Genomic DNA, 24,247 nt, shown 5'->3' with positions numbered 1-24,247 from the left:
TTCCTCCATGTGGGCTTTGTTGCTTCTTAGCTAAATGGCCCACTTATTTACCTTTAAGCCTTTAAAACCCCGGATCCTATATCTTTTGATAGCCGGGCACCATCAGCTTTCTTCACCACATTTGCTTATCTACCCACTTTGTCTTCAGCAATCATGTCATGAAATGCCAGTTTAATAGAACAAAGTGTTCTTGCATTAAGGGAGTATTTGAGTAGAGGCCCAATGTCCATCTGCTACCTTAATGCTAAACCTATAAATATATGCACAACGATCTATTTCCCCATTGTCATATATAAATATACTTACATATGCACATGCCTATATTCAGACCTCTATAAATGCCCTTTGCCTCCTAGTTCCTTCCTCTATATGATTACTTTTTATATAAAACTCATTTTAATACATAGATGAATGCCACTGGATTTGCTTCTGTAGACCGGTGGTTCTCAACCCTTCTAATGCCATGACCCTGTAATGCAGTTCCTCATGTTGTGGTGACTCCCCAACCATAAAATTATTTTCATTGCTACTTTATAACTGTCCTTTTGCTACTGTGTGAATTTGGCAAGCCCTGTGAAAGGGTCGTTTGACCCCCAAAAGGGGTCGTGACCCACAAGTTGAGAACTGCTGCTCTAGACAATCAAGCATAACACTAAGAATATCCCCTAACCCTAACCCTAGTAGTACTAAACTTCACCCTGCCCACTACCCTAACCCAACTCCCTAAATTTAATCTTAACCCTAACCATAACTCTGTGAAACCTCAAGCCTAAACAATAATTCCTAATCCTGAAAAAAATGCAGCTAACACTAACCATATCCCGGTTTTTACCTTTATTCCCAACTTTAACTCTAGCCCAAGTTTGGTCCAACATCTAATTCTAAGACTAAACCTAATGATAACATTAAACCAACCACTGGACTTAACCCTAGTCCGACCCAGAACTCTAAAGCTAGCCCTAATCCTAACCCCTTACCCTAACTGTAGCCCCAACTCAAATTCTAAACATAATTCTAACAGTAAAGCCTAACCCTTTTACGGTAATTCCACCATAACCCTAACCTTATTTGAATAACCTCACTTTAACTACAACCTTAAACTCAACTCTAAATCCTTCACCCCAACCCTAAACCTAATTCAAACACTAAAAAATCACTGTGTCTACCCTAAATGTAAGCTCTACCTCCAAACCTAACTCAAACACTAGACCAAGCCCGAAACCTAGCAAAACTCCTAAGTCCCAAAGCTACGCCTGAAATGAGCTGTACTGTAAACTTAACCCTAACCTAAACAATAGACTAATTGATAGGCCTAGCCTAACCCCACCCTCTTACCTTAGCACTAACCCTAAATCTAATTCTAATACTATAGTTAACCACAGGTGTGGCCCTAGACCAATATTTAACTCTAAGCTAACTCTATCAGTAGGTTTAGCATAGCCCAGCCCTTCACCCTATCCCTAATAGTTGGCGAAGCACTAGGTTACTGTAGTGCAGGGATTTACTTGACATGACTTTGCTAGCCCTAGTCTTTTTAACTCCCACCATAGGACTAGGTGAGACCAGGCAGATTGGGTAGATTTCCTTTTTCACTAATGGGTAAGAGAGGGTGGGGGAAGATGCTGATAGGCTTATATGATTCCATTGTGAAGGATTGTTAACAGGATCCTGACTATAAAAACTTGAAACGCTAATTCAAGAATTAGTCACATTTCCCATCCTGCTGGGTAGAACACGAGCCATCCCAGAAGCAGGAAGCTAGGTGTTACTAGCATCAGGGAAGAGGATCTCAGTGTCCTGAACCCCTCACTCTAGGAAACAGAGGGCTGTGAACCAGAGACCTGGAGGAGAAGCTGCGGCGGCAGCACCAAGAGCATGCAGGAGAGTGAGTGACAGACCTCCTGTCCCACGGAACAAGGAAAGCCTTAATCAGTGAAGTTGTTTGCCAACCCATGGAGTTATAGCCAAGTGTCTTAAGGCTGAGGTTGATGGCAGCGTGGAGTTCCCTTTGGGAATTTATTGGAAGCGCTACAATGGCTCTGTATTACTGCCCAACCAGGGCAGAAACCAGGTCAAGGGACTGTAGGCCAGAGAGTCTTCTGCCTGCCAGAGAGTTTTCTGCCTACTGGCACAATAGAGGAAAGACTGTCCTGACCAACCAGCAGTATTTTAACCTAACTTCCCCAATCAGCCTCATAATTGTCTGTGAGTTATGTGTTGCCACTGCAATGCCATAGAGAACATCGTATAGAGATGGTTGTCAGAATTGGTTTAAAAAAAAAAAAAGATTGGAGGGTGGAAGCATGTTTGACCTTCACCTCTTAGGAATCAGCCTTGGGCTTATCGTGATTCTTCTGCTTCCCCTCTTGTGAGTTCAGAGAAGGTCAGACATGTCTCCCACCTGATGCTTATAGTTCACAGACCCTAACATCTAAACCTAACCCCAACTCAGCCCCTAACCTTCCCTTGCCTCTCACATTAGATCAAGACCTAGCCCAAGTCCTAAATCTAGGCTGAACCCTAGCACCTGGCCTAACCCTAACACCAGAGAAAGCTCTAAGTCTAGCCCTAGCCAAACCTAATCGAAACCTAACTATAACCATAACCCTAAACTAAACTAAGCCCCAGGCCTACCTTTGACCTAAACCCCTATACACACTCTAAAACAAATCCTAACCCTAAATCTAAACATAACCCTAATTTTAGATAAAAACTTACCCATCATGCTAACTCTAACTCTAGACAAAGCCCTAAGCCTAGCTCCATCTCAATACCCTGTTCCAGGCCTAACTCTAACACTAGGCGTAACCCCTAAATATAGCCCCCCAAAATGTCTAACTTTAATCCTAAAACTAACACTAGGCCAGCACTAAGCCTAACCATAGACAATCCTAGCCCAAAACAAGGCAAAGATGTAGGTCTAACCTTAGTCAAAACCCTAACCCTAACTCTATACTAAAGCCAAACCTTATCTGAACATGAGACCAAACCATATCATTAGTCCTATCCAGCAACATAACAATAAACATACTACAAATTCTAACCCTACGCTAAACTCAACCATTAGACCAAGGCCTAGGCCTAAGCCTAGCCACTACTTGCTCTAAGCCTAGTCCAAACCCGAGCACTGGTCCACACTCTAGGCCTAGACATAGCTCAGCTTCTCACTCAACTTACCCCTAACCATACATTTCAATTTAGGTCAAACCCTAACACCAACCTCAACAATAGTAGAAGCCCAGTCCTATCCTTATTCTTGTTGGGAACTGTCCAGTTGGTTCCAACTCATAACGCCCAACTCATAACGGAACAAAGCACTGCCCAGTCCTGCACCAGCCTCACAACTGTACTGATGCTTGAGCCCATCACTGCTGCCACTTTCTCAGTCCCTCATGCCTAAGGTCTTCCTCTTTTTCTGCCTCTCTGCTTTATCAAGCCTGATGACCGGGCTCTCCTGAAAACATGTCAACATATGTGAAACAAAATCATGCCATCTTTATTTCTAAGAAACATCCTGACTATATTTCCCCCCGAGATTGGGTGGTGGTCTGTAAAGCACTCTGTGGCAGGTTTACTATTCTCCATCAGCACTACCACTCCAAATGCAAGTGGGATCGATTGTCCTTCAGTCTTCCTTATTCAATATCCAACTTTCCCGTGCACGCGAGGTCATTGAACATGCCATGGCTGGGGTCAGGGGCACCTTAACCATGAAAGTCCCATCCTTGCTTTTCAATATTCTAAAGAGACCATGTGCAACAGATTAACGCAATGCAGCATGTCATTTGATCTCTCGACTGCTGCCTCTGTGAGTATTCACTGTGGATTCAAGCAAGACAAAATCCTTAACTTCTATCTTTTCTTCATTTATCATGTTACCTATTGGTCTGGTTGTGAGGCTTTGGGCCTACTTTGCATTGAGGTCCACCACAGTACAACAAATGGACTGTCAAGTGGTGAATCTCACACCTACAATCTTTTTTCTAAAATCAATAATAGGCTCCAAAAAAGATGTTTCCACTTGTGTTAGTCTGGGTACTTTAAAGAAACAAATCCACAGAAACTCATGTATAAGTGAGAGTTTTATATAAAGGGTAAGTGAACATCAAGAAAACATCCCAACCCAGTGCTGCCCAAGCCCACAAGTCCAACATTAGCCCATTATCCCATATGTCCAACACCAATCCACAAAGTCCTCCTCCATCTCACAAAACACACACTATGATGCCAACTGCAGGAGGAAAACTGAATCAGTGAATGTGTAAGCATCTCAGCATTGGCAGGGGTCTCCACACAGCTGCTCCGGTAACCAGGGCTGCATCAGGTAGGTTTGTGTGGCTTCTCCTTGGGGATGTCTTGCAGGAAGTGAGCCTTGCCAGCTGAAGCAGGGAACTGCTAAGGCAGCTGTACCCTGGTCCAACCATCAGAAAGCAAGAGACCCAAGAACTCAAAAGGCGAGGCTCACTGAGCCATTTATCCCTCTGCCCTTCGATTAACCCCACATGTGTTTATTGGCCTGGTTGGCATAATAAACTAACTACCCCACCACTTTTAGTCTGACATTTAAGTCTTGTCTTTTGTTTAGCCTTAAAATCTGCTTCTCAAAATTAAGATTCTTCAAGGAGTTGACCAATGTATACCTCCTACATCCTCATATACTTTTTTCTTACTTTGCCTTTGCTCCTCCAGGTGCTAGGTCAGTCCAAAAAGACTAGGTTCTTTGCAAGAACAAAACAGCCCCAAATATCAGTGTCTGGAAACAACACAGACTTCCTTGGTGCTCCGTTGCTTTGTAGGCTTGTCTTGACAGGAGTCACCAAGGAGGAGTGCTTACCTTCTGGCTGCGTCAAGAAGCCATTTCAGACATTGCTGGTTTCCAAGACTGAGGATACAGCGCGTGCTGGAGAAATCTCAAGTTAGAAATTAAATTCTCTGGTCTGCAAATGACAGTATCAATTTGTCTCTCAACGTAGTCATCAGAACTAGTCACCTAGCTAGCTCCATCTAACCACATGGGAATTGGATGAGCAGTCCTACCACGGGTGCACATGAAAAAAATATCGGCACTCAGTGTCAATGACGGTGAAAAAGAATCCGATTCTACTAGACCTCAAGGTTGAGCTAAAATTCTGCCCATCTCCTTCACTCCCTGGCTTGTCCAGCAGTTCAGTTGAAGGGCAGAGGTTTTTCACTTACTTCTTAGGACCTTTTCTTTGCGCTTCATTATTTTGGTAACTTTCATAACATCCAAACATATTCTATTACTATTCCATATAGATCTGTCTCCCCTCCCTGAGATTCTCATAAATTGTGTCTTTCTGCAAATCATTCACCGGTTATGAGCACATGCTTAATGGTATATCTAGGCATTGGTGATCTTTCTAAATTACAGCTAAAAGCTGGTGTCTATTCCCCTGCACCTTCATTTCATACCTCTGACATATGTGCCTACTACACATTGGAGCATTGAGCTCTGTTTCTTCTGCTACATTCTTACAGCAAGCATTTCAGTTACTATTTCCTCGGTTGCTTGTTGTATCAAGAACTCATTCAATGTTTGTTTTGTTTTTACTGTCTTGCAGGTATCCCACCCACACAGATGTATGGCTGGAAAATAAAGAGCACCCAGTCAATATTTGTTGGATGACTCATTCAAGATGATTTTATAAAAGAGAAATCTGCATGAGACTCAGAAGTCTGATGAAGCAATGCTGTATGATGTTCATATACAACAGAGCTTCTTTCATGAATGAGTCCAGGATAAGATCGATACTTGTGAAATTTATAAATTACTTTTTTAGCATGTTGATTGATTAGAGTCAAGAGAAGTCAACTATAGCTTTAAAAAAAAAGTTTAGGTGGGAGGATAGAATAAAGGAGCTCTTGTAGAATCAATGGCCTGGCTAAAGAAGTCGTTTCAGAAGTAGAAAGCATGAACAAAGGGAGGCAAGACCAGGTGTAGCCTCTCAGAAGTTGACTGAAGGGGCTACTCTGGGGTCTTTCCCATTGCACACGGTCCTTGGGCTGCTGTCACTGTCTGACCATCTCTGAGTTACCTTCCCCCTGGGGATTCTTTCTCAAAATTCAACAGATTAGGAAAAACTTGCAATTAGTCAAGACTTGCACATTTATGGGTTTGTTACTTAGGTGCCAGAGTGTGTGAGAAGGTTTCCTGCCTTCCACCTATCTTGAGAATTCCCCAAACAAGAAGAGTAGTAAATGAGCCAATGGCACATTTCCAAGGCAGTGTTGTAGGGATAATCCAAACCCAGGAGCTGGACTGACAGTCCTAGTGCAGAATCAGTAAAACATGACCAATTCTTGCACGAGACTTAAGAATTTACAAAGGGCTTTACGTTGAATTATCCATTAGGGGGTAGCCTCAATTACTGTTCTCATTTTGCAATAGTAAGATAGCATCTCAGAGAGGTTGGCTGAGGTGAGCACTATACAATAAATTAGTGGTGGTGGTGGTGGAGGTGATTGATGCCTTCAAGTCGGTCTGACTCACAGCGACCCTGTGTACAACAGAGCAAAACACTGCCTGACATTGTGCTCTCCTCCCAAATACTGTTCATTTTACCACGCCATACTTCATTTCAAGCCAAACTGGAATTCAGGAATCATAAAGAAATAATTTTGTTTACAGAAGATCGGGCCACACTTTCTTTATTTAGAACACCCAACTGAATGGCCGTGAGTTTGTGTTTTGTTTAAGTTTGTATGTAATTTTTGCTTTTTGCGTGTAGCAGAATGGTTATTGTTCTGCCCACTGGGGTGGGTGGGTGGATGGAGATGCTCAGGGCCAGAGACTCAGCTCAATCCAGGCCCTATTTGATCTCACAGAAGGTAGAGGACATCAATATTTCAAGACATACTGTTTGGGAAGCTCTGATTTACAAAAGAGCTACATAAAAACAAATATATAAAACATTTGTATCCAATATAGATGAGTCTAATATTGACCTAAAGTACCTGGTGGTGCAGACAGCTGTACATTGTTAATGATTGTCTGGCCATGTCTTGCCTGAATACCGTGGTTTGTATCTTTAATAAAGCTGGATATAATTTGACTTGAGGGAGAGAGAGAGAGAGAGAGAGAGAGAGAGAGAGAGAGAGAGAGAGAGAGAGAGAGAGAGAGAGAGAGAGAGAAATCTTGTGCAGCAGATTTACCCAACTCTGTGAATGCTTTGATCTATTGACTGCTGCTCCCATGAACATTGATTGTGTATCAAAGCAAGATGAAATTCTTGACAACTTCAATCTTCTCTCCATTTACTAGTGATGTTACCTACTTGTTGAAACATTTTGGTTGGTGTGCTATCAATTTCAGGAGCTTTGTTTTTGATTAATTCTTCCTGTGCATCTTGAACTTCATCATTCAGGACCATTGGCTCTTGATCAAATGAAGCGAATGTGGACTGGTTCTTTTTGGCACGGTGGCTGTATATTCTTTCTGTCATCTTTGGATGCTTCCTCCAGAATCTTTCAATATTGTAACTCGAGGCTTGAAGTTCTTTCTTGAGTCTCTTCAGTTTAAGATATGCTGAGTGCGTTCTTTCTCTTTCATTTTCTAACTCTAAGCCTTGGCGCATTTCACTATAATAGTTTACTTGGTTTTCTCAAGCTTCCCTTTGAAATTGTCCATTAACCTCTTTGATGTCATTATTTCTTCCATGTGCCTTAACTACTCTACGATTAAGAGTGAGTTTCAGCTCACAACCTTCCTCTAGTTCTTACACGCTTCCTCCCCCCACTATCATGATCCCGTTTCTACCTTGCAAACCTGGTTAGACCAGAGGATGCACAGTGGTGCAGACGGGAACTGGAAATACAGGGAATCCAGGACAGATGGACCCCTCAGGACCAGTGGTGAGAGTGGTGATACCAGGAGGGAAGTGGGGATAGAAAGGGGAACCGATCACAAGGATCTACATATAACCTCCTCCCTGGAGGAGGGGCAACAGAAAAGTGGGTGAAGGGAGACTCCGGGCAGGGTAAGGTAAGATAAAATAATAATTTATAAATTAGCAAAGGTTCATGAGGGAGGGGGGGAGCAGCGAGGGAGGGGGGAAAGGAAAAAATGAGAAGCTGAATCCAGGAGCCCAAGCGGAAAGCGAGTTTTGAGAATGATGAGGGCAATGAATGTATAAGTGTGCTTTACACAATTGATGTATGTATGGGTTGTGATAAGAGTTGTATGAGCCCCAATAAAATGATTTTTTAAATAAATAAATAATGAATTGGCAAGTAGAGCCCATTTTATAAAAATTGTGCTTATGCTACAATTTTTAAAGTATGCATATATTATTAATGACTATCAAATGTGGATTTTTATCACTGAATTAGAATATTCTAAATTTTAAAAAAAGAGCGAGTTTCAGAATCTCTGCTGACCTCCATGCTGATGTTTTCTTTCTTTCCTCTCTTTTCGATGACCTTCGGATTTCTTCATGTATGTTCTTGGTGTCATCCAGCAGCTCATCACGTGTCTGTCCTTAGTGCTCAGTGCATCAGCTCTCCGCTTGAGATGTTCTCAAAATTAGGTGGGATAGACTCACAGTTGACTTGGGTTCTGGTGGACTCGTTTTAACTTTGCTCCACTTCGCCTTAATGTATTTATGAGCGACCACCGTCTGCTCCACAGTCAGCCCCTCGCCTGGTTTTAGCTGCCGACATCGAGCTTCTCCGTCTTCTCTTTTCACTGGTGTAGTCAGTGATGTAGTCGCAGTTTGTGTTGTTAAAAAAAAACGTATTTGTGATGAAGAAGTGTAAGGTCTCAAAAAATCCTGACGTGTGATTTCCACCTTCATTTTCCCACTACTCCCATCCTCTTTGTTTCCATTTTTTCATTCCAATTACCAATCATTATAAATACTCCTTTTTTCCGCAGGGACTCTTCCTTTATTCGAAGGCACCAAGGGCCCTGTTGCCACAGGGCCTGTGCAGACACTCCCCCCTCGGCCAGGGGACGGGCGAGGGGACTGCAAACCTATTCATTGAAAGGGGTCATGAACTTGGTAAAGGCCCCTCCTGGGACTCTCGTCCCTTCTCACTGGGGTACCCGCTTTAAAAGACAGCTCAAGTGGCCTTTTTTCCCAAGAAAGCTCGCCCTGTCAGTCAGTCGCACAAGCCAAGAAGACAGGGCCTAGGCCCGGGCTTATTTTCCCTGCTTACTACTTACTCAATCCCGAATGCAGTTCACGTGGTTTGTGATCAATTTCTAATCCAGTGGTTCTCAACCTTCCTAATGCCACGACCCTTTAATCCAGTTCCTCATATTGCGGTGACACCCCACCCCAACCATAAAATTATTGTCGTTGCTACTTCATCACTGTCATTTTGCTACTCTTATGAATTGGGTGATCCCTGTGAAAAGGTCGAACCCCCCCCAAGGGGTCGCGGCCCACAGGTTGAGAACCGCAGTTCTAATCGGAAGGTTAGGCGTTCAGACTCACCCAGTGACACCGTGGGACAAAGTCCAGTCTACCTTAATAATACCACCACCACTGAAGGCCTTGTGGAGCGCACACACGCAGGCCTGCAAACAAACATAAAGCTTGCAAACAAACATAAGGAGGCATTGTGGGGTTTTTTTGGTTGTTTGTTTGTTTGTTTGAGGTTTGAATGCTTATCCTGGTGCATCAATAAACGGAGCTGAGACGAATCAGGGACTCATCCTGGAGGCCTGGGGAGTAGTCACACCCGAAGGTGGAGCAATGGCTGGCGTGAGCTCCCGCTGGCTTTGCAGACTGCAGAGTAGAGGCTGTGGACGGTGGGGAAAACCCCAGGCAGGGTCCAGGAAGCTGCCTGGACGGGACCGTGCTGCAGTGAACTGGATAACCAGGTTCGGGGCAGTTGTTCTGGGCTGCACCCAAGATTCCGACTTTCTAGATGAGCTCAATCATATTGCCACTGAGACTAGCCCGGGACCACTCCCAGAGTAGCCAGACCCTAGAGGGCCTCCGCGTCTACTCCAGGAGTCCATCTGTCCCCTTCTCAGTTCTTGCCTGCCTCTGGCCAGGGCTCCAGAGTGCAGCGTCTCAGCCCAGGGAAACTAGTCCTTTGTCTTCTGTGCCCCTGGGAATGGTGTGCACGCCAGCCTGCCCAGCACAGAGGCGGCAGTACAAATCTGGCAGCTGTCCTTTCCCACCTGCAAATACTTCCTCTACTTCCCGGCCCATCTTCCACCTTGGCATGGGTGGCTGCTATGACACCCTTGGGCCAGAGCCACCGTAATACCTTCCCCCCCCCTCCCCCCTGCTCCCGGCCCCCTGCCAGAGTTACTTGCCTCTCTAAAGCACAAAGGATAGGTGTGTGTGTGTCTAGCAAGGTTATATCAGAACCGTGAGTGCAGCCTCTGTTGCCTCTGGTTATGTGGAGTGTTTGCCTGTGTGTGTGTGTGTGTGTGTGTGTGTGTGTGTGTGTGTGTGTGTGTATCCCTGGGAATCCCCGGGCTTCTCCGGCTGGGTGCTCTGAGTGCAGGGTTAGGGCAGGTGTGTGGGGCAGGGAGACCAAGCAGGAAGGCACTCCTGGGCACCAGCACCTCCTCCCCCAGCCTCCTTGCACCTTTGTCCTCCATGAATCAACCCCTTGTTCGCGGCTGGAGAGACTAGCCAGGGGCACGTGTTCCTTGCCGCCCCACTGGCTGGAGCTGCACGGGAAGTCTGCCCAACCATACTCTGGGTGTGGGGATGCCAAGGCAGGGAGGCTCTGTGCCAGGCCTGGGTGCCCGCCCCGACCCCATCGACAGGACAAGGCAGTATGGAGGCCTTCATCATGCTGCGGCTCAGAACTCAGCCCCCTCTCCGTCCTGCCCCACCTCCCAGTGTGGGTCGCCTGGGAACACAGAGGAACTGTTCAGGGAAACGTCCCATCCAGGAAACCTGTCTTCCTCAGAGGCACTCCCAGACTGCCAAGAGGACAAGGCCAGCTCCCGGGCCATTTTCTTCATTCCACCAGCTCTGCCCATATCAGGTGGCCCATCAGTCAGAGCCACGCAGCCTCCATGGAAAACGTCTTCACTGGAGGTGTGGCTTTGTCTTTGGGGGGGGGCAGTGACCTTGCCACTTGGAGTGCCCAGGGTCACAGGTCAAATCCTACACCCCTGCCTGCCTTGCCCCTGGACGGCAAGAAAGAGGCGCGGTTTGGACTTCTTCCTGCCTGCCACCCTGCTCACCTTTAGGCAGGGTTCATGCCAGGTCACAGCCCCTGGTCACGAGGGAGTTGTTGTCGGCTGCTGTCCAGTCAGCGGGACACGTGGCAATGGAATACAGTGCAGCCATCTCTGTGATCAGTTGGGGGTCTGTTGGCTGATCTACTTTCAGAAGTAGATCATCAGGCTCTTCTTCCTAGTGTCTCACATGTTCTTTGGCATTGATTGAGACTGGATCTTCAGTGCCTTTCAGACTTCATCCCGAGCCTCTGTGTGTGTGTGTGTGTGTGTGTGTGTGCGCGTGCGCGTGCAAGAGAGACAAGAAAGAGAGATAGACAGACAGACACACACACACAGAGGCAGAACCATGACACAAGGACTAGACTCCGTAATTGCATCTTGATCGCATGTTTGGTCAACTTTAAGACTGACGACATTGATAGAATTCTTCAACTCAAGCATCACTAACGTTGGTGGTCGGGGCATAAATTTGAGTAATAATTTGATTAATTGGATTTCCTTAAAGGTGGATAGATATAATCCTATCACAGACAGCAGTGTACTTCAAGGTAGACCTTGAAATAGCCTTTTAGATGATAAATGCAACACCATTCCGCTTGATTGTGTTATTCCCAGCATAGTAAACCATATGAGCTTTTCATCTAAAATGGCCACTAGCTGTCTATTTCAGCTCACTCGTGCCTCGAATGTTGATTTTGTGTGTGCCATTTCACTTTACAACTTCCGAGTTTCTGAGGTTCACATTCTGCACATTCCGAGTTCTGCTCATTCACTGATGTTTGCTGCTGTTTCGTCTCATGTTGAGTCGTGCCCCATCGACAGATAAAGGTTCTGAAGCCTTTGCTCCCACAGACGTTACTCCATCCGAGTCATTGTGGTTCACTCTACTGTGACAAGGAAGCTCTTCAGTTAGTTTTTCAGTGCCTTCTGACCTGAGTGGCTCAGTTTCTGACCCTTTATCTCCCACTGTTCTTGAGGGTTTTTTGTTTTTACTATATCTGACACTATACTAAAGCAATATCACTTCTACTCATAAGATTTCCTGGAGCTAGTTCCACAGAAATGGATAACCTCGTTCCTCTTCATTGTTTGCTCTTAGCATGAAAACTCTGATGAAACCTGTCTGCTTTTGGTGACCATCTGGCATTCGAAATACCGCTGGCATCACTTCCAGCATCACAGTAATGTGAAAGGCACCGTAGTCTGAACCAAATGACAGTCAAGTGGGGGAGCCCTAACTCTGCCCCTAACAAAACTCAGAACCCAAACCACAAATAAGCCACAGCCTTAACCCTGGCCCCGAGTTAAAAATAGTTTTGCTTTTTGTGATTGGATGGCATGACTTCGTCTTACATACTTGGTACATGTTGTCAGGAGAGAACAGTCCCCGGAGAAGGGCATTATGTTTGGTAAAGCGGAAGGGTGGCAGATAAGGAGGAAGACCCTGAAGAAGCTGGATTGACACGGTGGCTGCCTCAATGGGCTCAGGCACAGGATCCACTGTTTCTGGTGTGCACAGAGTTGCTGTGGGTCAGAACTCACTCGATGGCACCTAACAACAACAGCAGAATGTGTTTCAGTTCTCTCATACTTTGGCATGCATTAAGACGTCCTTTCTCACACTGATGGAGTAGCAGTCCCTCGTATGACCCAAGAATTTTCCAATTTATCCACTTATTGAAGTCTTAGTAAGATGTCTTCCTAAGGAGGAGGCAAGGGCTGATTTTTGTACCATGGGGGGGGGGTGTAATTTTGAGATGACACCACATTATTAACAAACCTCAAATTCAACTAGGCAACTTCCTTAATTGCTGAAGCTTTGCACAAGCTTATGGGGATACTGCCTCACATAGAACAAGAGGTTGTAGATGGATCAAGCATTTTAAGGGAAGTTGGGAAGCTCTCAAAAATCTTCCCTCAAGAGAGGCAGACAGCCTCAATTAATGAAGAAACCGAGGCTGACGTTGAGAACTGCTGCATGACCAGAGAAGTGCGTGGGGTGTGAATGATAGTGGAGCTCGGATCTCATGTGGCTCATCGTCTTCTCAGCAAACATTGTGGCTTCACCTATCTGCTTGACAGGTGTCAGAGCACTGTGGGAAGACCAGTTAGCTCAACAAGTTAATTTTAAACAAGGCTAACGCTAATGACAATGATTTTGGGGGGAAGAATTATAGCCAGGCGAATCTTTGAGTTTACCAATATAAACCAGAAAGCAGGTCCAATCCATGGCTCTCCAATAGGATCAGCTGGGCAGAGAGGTTTTAGTGACTGCTTCTCGCTGGCAGGAAAGTGTTGTCCATAATCCTAATTTCTGCATTGTAATTTATATTCTATCATGGCAACGGACTCTGCTGGTTGCGTAAGAGAAGTAACAGGCAGTTGGCGAACATGTCTGCCAAATGACTATGTTTAAATCGACATCACCTGTCGGCTACTGTGGTCTGTGAATAACGTGGGATGGACAGGCCAACTCACAGCTCAATCCCAAAAGGGCTTTCTGCAGTTAAGCCATGCTATTTGGGTCTGCAGCCACGCACATTAACTCTCTCTCCCAATTTGTCACATAGGTTACTAAAATGACATGTACTCTAGGATCAAGACTCAGTGCAATTCATGACTTGTACCTCGTGGACTACAGGCGTAAGATTCTAAGTATTCCTTTTGATTTTGTTGATAGCCCATTGGATTCGTAACTTTAATAGTTTTTCATTTCCATACGTTTATTTAGCTCCCCTGATTCTTTCTTGCTATTGACTTGTACCCTCATGCTATTATGGTCAGATTGAAATTGACTTTGTGTCTAAACATCATCTACACCAAACATGTGCAATGAAGTAGCTTGGTACGCATGTTGAGTGGTGTGCTCTATGTCATTAAGTCCAAATGTTTCTTAATTCCCTCTTAAATGGCTCTATCCATCGTCAAAAGGTGGTGCATATAATGTCCTTCTCTTTCTCCTAAATCATTTTCACTTAAAACGTATTGTTACATATTAACCTTGTCACTCTTGTTCGCTCACTTTGTATTACTGCTCACGTGCTAGAGCAAGTAATTCCACCCTCACTTTGATCTATTTATGCACCTGTGCCTAAGGTGTGCCCCTTTGTCCTACAGACGGGTCATATTTGTAGTCCAGTCTATCACTGTTTCTTCACTATTTAATCCACTTATATACACTGCAATTGGTTATGAATAGAGAATTTATTCAAATATTTTGTTCAACTTCCCCCCACGCCCTCTCCTGGTGAGATTGATGGCTTCTTTGTTCTCTACCTTCAAAGCTGAGTTCTTTTTAGGAATATATCTTTTCCCTTGTTCTTATCATAATTGTTCTACAGATAAGTTTTTTTTTTTTTTTTACAAAATCACTTAGATTCTATTTAACACCTGAAAGTTCTCTTATCTCTACCAATCATCTCCATTTTATTTTTATGCTATTTTCAATTACAGTTGTCTGGTCCAGAGCCCCCATCTCATAAATTTATTTTATTACACATATTCAGGTGGTTGTTTTGTGTCAACACTTTGGATTGTTGGGGTGGGATAATGTTTTGTTTGTTGTTTCCTAGAGAACTCCCTTAATATTCCTTGCAGGGCAAAGCTGGTGGTTACAAATTCCCTTAATTTCTGTTTATCTGGGAAGATCCTTATTTTACCCTCACTTTCAAATGATAATTTTGCCGGGCAAATTATTTCTGGTTGATAATTATTTTCTCCCAAGGTTTTGCATATGTCACCCCATTTCCCTCTTGCCAGCAAAGTTACTGGTGAGAAATCAGCACTTACCTTATCGATACTCCTTTAATCTTGTGCTTCCCTCAAAAGTCTTTCTTTATCTTTGAACCTGGTAAGTTTGATAATGATATGTCTTGGGGTGTTTTCCTTAAAGCATAACCTATAGGGATTTTGTTGATGACAATCTATCTCATCTTCCAGATTTGGGGAAAAGTTCTACGATTCTTTATTTTTTAAAACAAATCGTTGTATCGGGGCCCTTGCTGCTGTTATAACAATCCATACATCAATTGTATCAAGCACATTTGTACATATGTTGCCATCATCATTTTCAAAACATTCTTTCTACTTGAGCCCTTGGTATCAGATCCTCTTCCCCCCCCCTCCTTCCCTCGCCTTCCCACTCTTGATAAGTCCTAAATTATTATTATTCTCATATTTCTTCATAAAATGACTTCTAGACTTTGTTTCCTCTCTTCTTGTTCTGAATTCCTATTGTGTGCATATTATTTTTCTTCATGTTATCCCACAGAGCCCTTATGCCCCGTTCATTTTTTTCTACCTGGTCTTCAAACTGAGTAATCTCTGCGTCTTTGTCTCATAGTTCAGATTCTTCTTTCCATGGCTTCCATTCTACTTCTGCATTCTTCTAAGGTGCTCTTTATCTCTGTAATTTTATTATTATGCGTCAGGATTTCTAGTTGCTTTTTATTTAAGATGTCTATCTCCTTACTAAATTCCTTGTTCTGTTCGTCTATTGGTTTTTTAAATTCTTCTAAAAATTATCCCATGTGTTCCTTTCTCTCATCGAGAAAAGTTATACTAATTTTGGATGTCTTTGTTGAGAATTTCATAGCAATAAGTGCCTGAAATATTCGGTTTCTATTTCATTGGGAAAATAAAAACAGAAAACATCCACTGCCATGAGGATTCACAAACTTCCCTATCTTTCACAATCCCTTCCAAGAGTTTCTTTTCATCTTTCTGCTCATCAGTTCTAAGTGATGCAGATGTATTCTGAGAGGCTACCAGCCTGCTGGTATTGCTGGCTGAGGCTCCTACTGGTTACCTCCCACCCCAAGACTCAGCTTTGGAGAAACAGGATGGCTCTGGTTGGAGGCATCCATCCACGTCTGTTACCGAGGGCTGTTGCTGGGGCTGCTGCCACCCCCTGGCTGCACCCCTGGCATGATTCCAGCACTGGCCTTGAAGGCAGAATTCATAATTGGCCATGAACACGGGTAGCTTGTAGAGCGATCATCACTAAGTGCCCGAGACAAACTCAGAGCCGAGCAACTGCAGGCGTGCAGCCCTGCTCCCGTCTCAAGGGAAATTTCAAAGGAATAAAGTTGTAGTCATTTGAAGGTGCCAAATTGCTGTTTTGATGTGGTGTAAATTAAAGAGCACAGAATTCTGAGGAGGGCTGGAGAGATGGAATCACTGCCTTCAGAAGCGTATAGTCCTAGATGGAGGATATATCAAGAAACCATTGAAGGCAGTGAATTAGTTAATGTGGGTCTGCTGGCCAAATGATCTAACTCCCACCAGGTGACCTTTTCTGCAAGAGTCTAGTAAGAAAGTGAGCAAAGATGCTGGTAGGATTCACTTGTGAATAATTACGAGCAGGATTCCCTGGAGTGCCATCTTGCGGTGTATAAAACTAACCCTTTGAGAAGCAAGAGGAGGGACCTATCTCGTATCAGTAAGAGCCAAGAGCGGAGTGTGTCCTCTGCATCCGAGATCCCTGAGCAGTGGACCTCCTGGATCCTGAGGACAGCTATTTCCACAGCGGAACAGCAGCAGAATCATAGAGCAGAGTAATGGACTTCAAAGCTCACAGAGCAGGTAAGTCTGAGGACTTTTGTGCAGGAGGCTAGCTTGTGGAGTGGAGTGCCTCTTGACCCATGAAAGTGGATCTGCATGCCTTCAAACGGACACCTACTAGAGTGGGGTCCTCTGGGTACTTAATTCAGGGAGCTGGGTGTGCTGACCCATGGAACTTAAGCTCAATGCCTTCAGGTTGAGGTTTATAGCAGTGATGTGTCCCTTTAGGCATTTACTAGTACACCTGAAAGAACTTTGTGACATGCTGTGATAAACAACTCAACTTGTTCATTTCCTTAATAAACCCTTTAATCTTGAATTCAATTTGTGAATTCTATGTAGCTATTGCAATGGATATGAGAACCTAGAGATAAAGTAGAGACTATTAAGACAACATAACAGCTTCAGATTTGGATGTTGAAATAGTTAAGGTTTATTGTGCCGACCTTACCAATAAACACATGTGGGATTATTTGAAGGGATTAAATAAATGGCTTGGTGAACCTTGCCTTTCTAGTTCTCGAGTTTCTTGCTCTCTGATGGTTGAACCAGGGTGCAGCTGTCTTAGCCAGGTCGCTGCTTCAGTCAGCAAGGCTCACTTCCTGCAAGACATCCCTGAGAAGCCACACGGACCTACCCTGGATGCTGGAGCAGGCGCATGGAGACCCCTGCCAGTGCTGATTCTTACATGCTCACTGATTAAACTTTCCTCCTGCAGTCGGCGTCATTGCGTGCATTTGGTGAGATGGAGGCTGACTTTGTAGATTGGTGTCGGACATATGCGCTAATGTTGGACTTATGGGCTTGGAAACACTGGGTTAGGATGCTCTTTTAATATACATAATATATATGGTATATTATATATTTGAGTTTTATATAAAGGCTAAATATACCCTTTATATTAAACTCTCATATATATGAGTTTCTGTGATTTTGTTCCTCTAATTTACCCAGACTAACACAGATGTTTTCGTTTAATAAAACTTTCTGTGTTTTCTCCCCTTTATCTATCAGTTTTTGTGTTGCTTTGATCCTGGAGGCTATGCTAACAATATGTCAACTGTCAGCAAATCAACCTATGGTTAACAGGTTTCAGAAACATTTGCAGATTAAGAACAGACGAGGAAGAAGTAGTTAACCTCTGAAAAATCAGCTGCTGAAAACCTTAATAATAGCAGTTGAGACAATGTAGGGTAGAAAGTGCTCCAATGTGACTGGGAAAGAACTTCTTCCTCCAAATGCAGTCGACCTTCATAGTGTGGGTGGAGCAAAGCTTTGGGACCTTCGTTTGTTGCTGGGGCATAACTCAAAATGAGAAGAAAGAGTTGTAGATATATGTTAATAAGTGGAACTGTCAGATAAGGTCAGACTGCTAACCACCAAGTCACTGGTTCAAATACACCAGTTGACACATGGAAGAAGAATGAAGCGTTCTAATCCCGCAAGAGTTTACAGCCTCAGAAACATAAAGGGTTGCTATGAGTAAGAACAAACTCAATGGCAGTGGGGCTGGGGTTTTATGTTTATGGGCAAAATATTGAAGGATGCAGAAAACACAAAAATAAGGTGGAAGATACAGAGCCAACACGCCAAAACAAGTTAAACAACACTAAATCATTTCAAGAGGTAGCGTATGATTAAATACCACTGGTGCTAAAGGAAGACGTTCAAGCTGCACTGGGGGAAAACAAAGCTTCTGGAATGAATGGAATAGCAGTGGAGATGTTCCCAAAACTGTTGGAGTGTGGGAAATACTCACTAATTTATGCCAAGAAATTTGAAAGACAGTTCCCTGCCCAACCACCTGGGATTCATATTTCTTCCCATTCCAGAGAAAGGTAACCCGAAACAATGCAGAAATTAATGCACAATATTATCAAGATCAATTCAAACAGCAGTTTGCTGAAGATAATTTAAAAAAATAATTTCATCAGGACACCGACAAGGAGCTACCAGAAATCCAAGCCGGTTTCAGCCAAGGATGTGGAACGGGGGACATCGGTGCTGACATCAGACGATGTGGGTTTTCGTGTGTTTTCTTGACGATGCAAAGGCCATGTGGATCATAACCAACTCTGAGTAACATTATGAAGAATAGGAATTTTAGAACACTTTATTGTGTTCATACGGAACCTGTACAGGGACCAAGAGACAGTTGTTTGGGCACAGCAGCTGGTTTAAAATGAGGAAAGATAGGTGTCCGGTTTGCATTTTTTCATCATGTTCATTCCGTCTGTACCGTGAGCCCACTATCCGAGAAGCTGGGCGAGCTGAAGAAGAATGGCACCAAGGTTGTGGGAAGGTCATTAACAACCTGTGATGTGCAGACGATACCACCCGTGGGCTAAACCCAGAGAGGCCTTGAAACGGAGCTGCCGTAAGGGTTGTGGTGCAATGTACAGAGAACAGAAATCCTCGCAGCAGACCCATCGACAACCTCATGACAAATGGAGAAATTATTGAAAAGGTCCATTATTTTATTTTAATTGGATCCACAAGCAATCCTCATGGAAGCAACCGTCAAGAAAGAAATCAAATGTTTTACACTGAGCAAATTTGCTGCACAAGACCCTTTTCTTTTGTTAATCATTTATTGGAGGCTCTTATAGCTCTTCTAACAATCCTTAATTCAATTGCATCAAGCATGTTTGTATGTTGCCATCATCATTTGTCGTCATCATCATCATTTCTGAATGAGACCCGTCCAGAATTATGAAGTCCGCTGTTGTGAAATCATGTTTCCCTTTGTAATTCAGTTTAGTCCGACCTTTCCAAAGAGCTGCCTGTGCCTGCTGTCTTTCATGCGTTCAGGTATTGTGCATGGTGTCTGATGTGATCGGTAATGAAGGTTGCGATGAAGTAGTAGCTGTGATCGTAGCCCTAGGAGACAAACAGAGATTACAAGGCATCTATCTGACATTCAGGCGTAACCTTATCACTCACCCTGTTTGCTTGTACAGGGTGAGTGTTATCATCAAGGAAGGGTCGTAATAAAAATCAAGGTCATTAGATGTGCACACGAATATCTTTCACTGTGTTTCTGAAAAGAGCCACAAAGACTCATAGAGACGCACCTGTCGAGCCCAGGCTTTCAACAGTGCCATTGCTATGCTACAGAGACAGCACATTTATTAAAGGTGCAGAGGACATATGTGGCCACATCAGAAGGATGAAAAGGATCAAAGATTTACAGAGCTCAGGAGGGACGATTCAGCTCACAAAGAAACACACGGACATCAACCATAAAGGGACTGCTCAGAGACAAAATAAGCACATGAAAGCAATAGATGGGAAGCGCCAGGCAAAGCCCAGTTATCCTGTGCGTGCATCAAACCACTAAAGAGAGAGCAGAGTTCCCCTCTCACACCCTGAAGGCACCTTGTCCCTTTGAAGGAAGAAAAATTCATTAAACCTGACAAATCTTAGTAATATATCCCATTTGGTAAACACAGGGGACTTCAAAAAGTCTATGGAAAAACTGAATGAAAAGGTAGTGGAATTTTTCCATGTACTTCAAGTACGCTCACATACTCAATTGGCTACAATAAACCCTCTTGAAAACGACCATGAAACAAAGCATAGAGGGCCCAGGAGCAGAGCTGACAGCTTCTGCTTGAGAAAGATCTCAGTCTCTGGGGGGTGGGGGTGGCAACCAAGTGTATAGGTAAGCAGAGGGACAATATGGGCTTATAGCAACTCTAAGGTGTCTTCTGAGCCAATGGCGAGGGAAAGGAGCTTAACAGAAAAGGGGAAGATTTTAGGCTTAAGTACTCTCCACAGGTGTTAAATACCAGACCCCTCCCCCCCCCCACAATGAAAGCACAAGGTAGAATAAACTGAAAGCAACAAAAAGCCTAAGAAAGATACCCCACTCCATGTTCCGTCTCACCTAGGGAATAATCTCCGATTGGAGGGCCAGAGGGCAGGAAAGCAGCCAGAAGGGAAGCACTTCCCACTGCCATGGAGTCAATTCTGACTCAGAGCGACTCAACAGGACAGCGTAGAACTGCCCCTGCGGGTTTCCAATACTGTAACTCTTTATGGGTGTAGAAGGTTCTGTCTCTTTCTCCTGAGGAGTGGCAAGTAGTTTTGAACTGCTGACCTTGCAGTTAGCAGCCCAGCTGGTAACACGATGCCACCATGGCTCTTCCTAAGCACTTACAAACAAAAGGCCTATAAAAGTATCGCTTGGGTTTCCCAGGACAAGGACCCATCTTACTTCCAAGAGACTACAGAGTATATCTTGGGAGCAGCAGTTTGCAAAAAGTCATCCAAGGGATCAAAAAACACTCTCCCTCGACAAACTATGGAAGTGCATGTGACAGGGCCGTTGCCATGATGAAGGTTGAGCCGTGGGGCTGTTTGGTGTCACAGCCCTCCAAGATCTGGCCCGTAGAAAAAGCATCTGGTCTGGCTCTTAGCCGACTGGTTGAGAGCTCACGGGCGGTTTCTTTAAGTCGAGACTAGCACTGCCCACTCACGTAGTTCTCTCTCTCAACTTGCTGCCAGAGTGGATCCTGACTCACAGTGACCCTCTAGAAACTCGGTGGGATCCTGAGCTTGGAGGTCTCTATGGGAGTAGAAAGCTCTCATGCCAAGAGATGGCAGCTTCACATTTTGATATTTCTGTGGAATAAAGCTTCTACTATATTTGTAGCAATACTTTTTGGCTCAGCCCTGGTGCGAGGATGAACGGGAGCCCAGGGACACAGAGGTCAAGCATTCAGTTCTTATTAAAAGGGAGTGGCTTAAACATACCAGTCACTCTGGGAGAGAAATGCCTGCACCCATGAAGATTGCAGCTTAGAAAGCTCTGGGGGGCAGAGACAGGCAGACAGAGAGACAGAGAGAAGACATGCGAAGCTCTGCTGTTTCAGGATCGTTACTTTGAGCCCAATGGTCTCCCAGGACTTGCCTCCTGCAGTCTATAAACAACAGGGAGCTTCTTTTCTGTGCAGGCCGCTATGAAGTTATCAGGCAGCAACTGTCCGTCGGCAAGGAACTGGTCCTCTTTCCCTTGATCAATCAAGATGTCCAGCTCAGAGCCTGGGTAGGACTTCACCAGATGAGTAGCGTCATAAGCCTGTCAGAACAAACACAAAGGAGAAACACTGACAAAGCAATGAAAGGGTGCTTTGAAAAGCATCCTCCAGAGTATACTAGCGTCACATAAAAATGTAAGGTTAGTTAAACCAGAGGATGGTTGAATAAGAGCCTTTCAAGCTAGTTTTAAATCTGACTTGCTGGCTTTTCTTGACACGGTCTTCAGAATTCCATTTCCCAATTACAGCCCCTTCCTCATTCAAGTAAGAAGCCAGTATCCTAAACATTCGTGCTTGGGTAGTCTCTTCTGCAGTAATTTAGCTTAGTTGTTGCAACACACCCAGCACAATGCATACAGATCCCCCGATCTCTACCCATATATCCAACGGCACCCATTACAGTCTGGGGAGCAGCCATTCCTGCGGTGCTCTCTGACATCTCCTCCCCAGGAAGAAACGCTCTGCACTCGCGTTTCCTGCCGCGCCTCTGAGTCGCCGCTGGTCACTTTGATCCACTGCAAACGGTTCTTAAAGGAGCAGAATAATGTCCAAGGCAGGCAGAGCAAACTAATTAAGCTGACCGATTTCCTTGGCTTTTAGAAGACTTCCAGGATATTTCTGATTTAAAGTGTGAAGATTATCTCAGTGCAGCTGTTTTGAGGGCCCACCTGCTCTGGCTCCAGAGAAACCCAAATTCCATTCTGCAACTCCTCCCTTTTGATAAAGATTGTTTTACAGGATCTTTGCTCAACATGTTCATTAACGGTAGCAGACACCATCTACCCCTCTAGTTCTCATAGTTTCATGGCAAACAAGGGTAAACCTTTAATGTTCCCGCTTCTGGACCCTTGAACCTACCCACTTCAACAAACACTCACTGCCACACCGTGGATGTGGACTCACGCGACCCCACAGGGCAAGGCGGAACTGCCCCTGGGGTTTCTGAGATGACAATTGTTTACCTGAGTAGAAAGCCCAGTCTTTTTCGCAGGAACAGCCGGTGGTTTGAACTGCTGACCTTGACGACTGCAGCCCATTGTGTAACCACCATGCTCCCAGGGCTCCTGCTAAAGCCTGCCCAGAAACCCAGTGAAGCTGCGCTGGCAATAAATGGCACAGAGAGCCAGCCTCAAGGCGTCTCAACTCAATGTGTGTGGGCACAACCATCACGGCACCCTTCTGACGCTGGCTTTTAACTGGAGCACACCAAGAACTGATCAAATGACCATGAAGGCCTCATCAGGCCACCTTCCCATTAAAACCAGTATGCTACCTTGGATTTGGTCACGCGGGGGCTTCACAGTTAGTGGAAAACTTCCACAAACCTTTTAGAGAGCCCTGGTATGTTACATTGAACGGTGCCCTCTTAGTGCCAACGTCTGATCGATAATCGAGTCACCTTCGTCTCTTGTGAGACCGTGAAAGACCCTTGCTTCTTGTGCACCTGGTATTTGAATTTTGAGACCTCATTTCTTGGTCCAATCAGCCATTGACTATATGTGCACCTTTTCAGGTTATAGGACTTTTAGAATCTCCCTAGGATTATGTCAGGAATTAAATGCAAGGAGACTTCAAACTGAAAAATGAAGCAAGAGGAAAAAACCAAAAAATACCCCCAAAAGAGAGCAGCAGTGCGATGCAGTTTGCGTTGGAAAAGTCATCCATCCAGGACTGGAGAAAGGAAAAAAGAGCCCAGAGAAGGGGGATCCACGAGAGCACACACACCCTGGCCCACAGTGTCCACAAATATGTTCCCTGACTGCTGCAAGGGAGCACGCTCCAGCTCTCTCCACTGTCACAATTCAGACCAAAGTGCAGCTTCGGACAAATCAAACAGGAGCCTCAATTTTCGAGGCGAGTTGCACATGGGTTTCTAAATTTATGAAAAGGAGTGGCATTTTCGTGAGGGAAAGCCACTGCAGGCCGGTCCCTTCCCGGTGACTGAGAACAAAAGATGGGTAGGATTAGACAAACCAAGAAAAACAACAAGGAAAAGCACGGATCGTGTAAATGCTAAGTATGATGGTGTGGAGGAGCCCCGGGGGAGTGACATGTATGAGGTTGGTGGTTCGAACCCAGCTGCTCTGCAGAAAGGTGAGCTTTTCTGCTCCTGCAAAGATTTATAGCCTGTGAAATCCTAGGGAGCAGCTGCACCCCGCCCTACAGGGTTGCTGGGAGTCTCTGCATAGGATGAAGTGCCCCTGTCATCCTACAGTCTGACCCCCAGGGCGGTAGCAGCTCTGGGGAAAAGTGGTTGCCATTACAACCACCAGGCACCAGAGGGCCTCAGTCACCCTGGTCCGTCGCAACCCTGTGAGTGGGATAAAATTGGAGGACTGTGATGTTCCAGAGATTTACCAGGCCCCTCACAAAACTGCCCCTCAGTATGGTTGGTTATTGTAATTGGAAAGGAGGATGGACTGCCAAGTTATGAGGGTGTGGGTAGATTAATTTAAAATGGCACGGA

The 24,247-nt window shown here is 44.7% G+C and overlaps 1 protein-coding gene across 3 annotated transcripts in view; it reads right to left on the bottom strand.

The window, feature by feature from the left end:
- Window positions 1-19,310: 19,310 nt before the first annotated feature.
- ESD (esterase D) overlaps window positions 19,311-24,247 on the bottom strand; it is a 30,269-nt gene continuing 25,332 nt past the window's right edge. For all 3 annotated transcript variants that reach the window (XM_075532524.1, XM_075532523.1, XM_075532522.1), the window contains exons 9-10: window positions 21,654-21,821; window positions 19,311-19,618 (exon numbers count right to left, since the gene is read on the bottom strand). In XM_075532524.1, coding sequence (XP_075388639.1) covers window positions 19,538-19,618; window positions 21,654-21,821 — 249 coding nt within the window. In that variant the 3' untranslated portion in view covers window positions 19,311-19,537. The remainder of the gene's footprint in view (window positions 19,619-21,653; window positions 21,822-24,247) is intronic.

Source organism: Tenrec ecaudatus, chromosome 15 (assembly GCF_050624435.1).
Source record: "Tenrec ecaudatus isolate mTenEca1 chromosome 15, mTenEca1.hap1, whole genome shotgun sequence".
In the NCBI taxonomy this organism is placed as follows: domain Eukaryota; kingdom Metazoa; phylum Chordata; class Mammalia; order Afrosoricida; family Tenrecidae; genus Tenrec; species Tenrec ecaudatus.
Note: the sequence above shows the minus strand (reverse complement) of the source record. Positions and strands in the feature narration are given on the sequence as shown.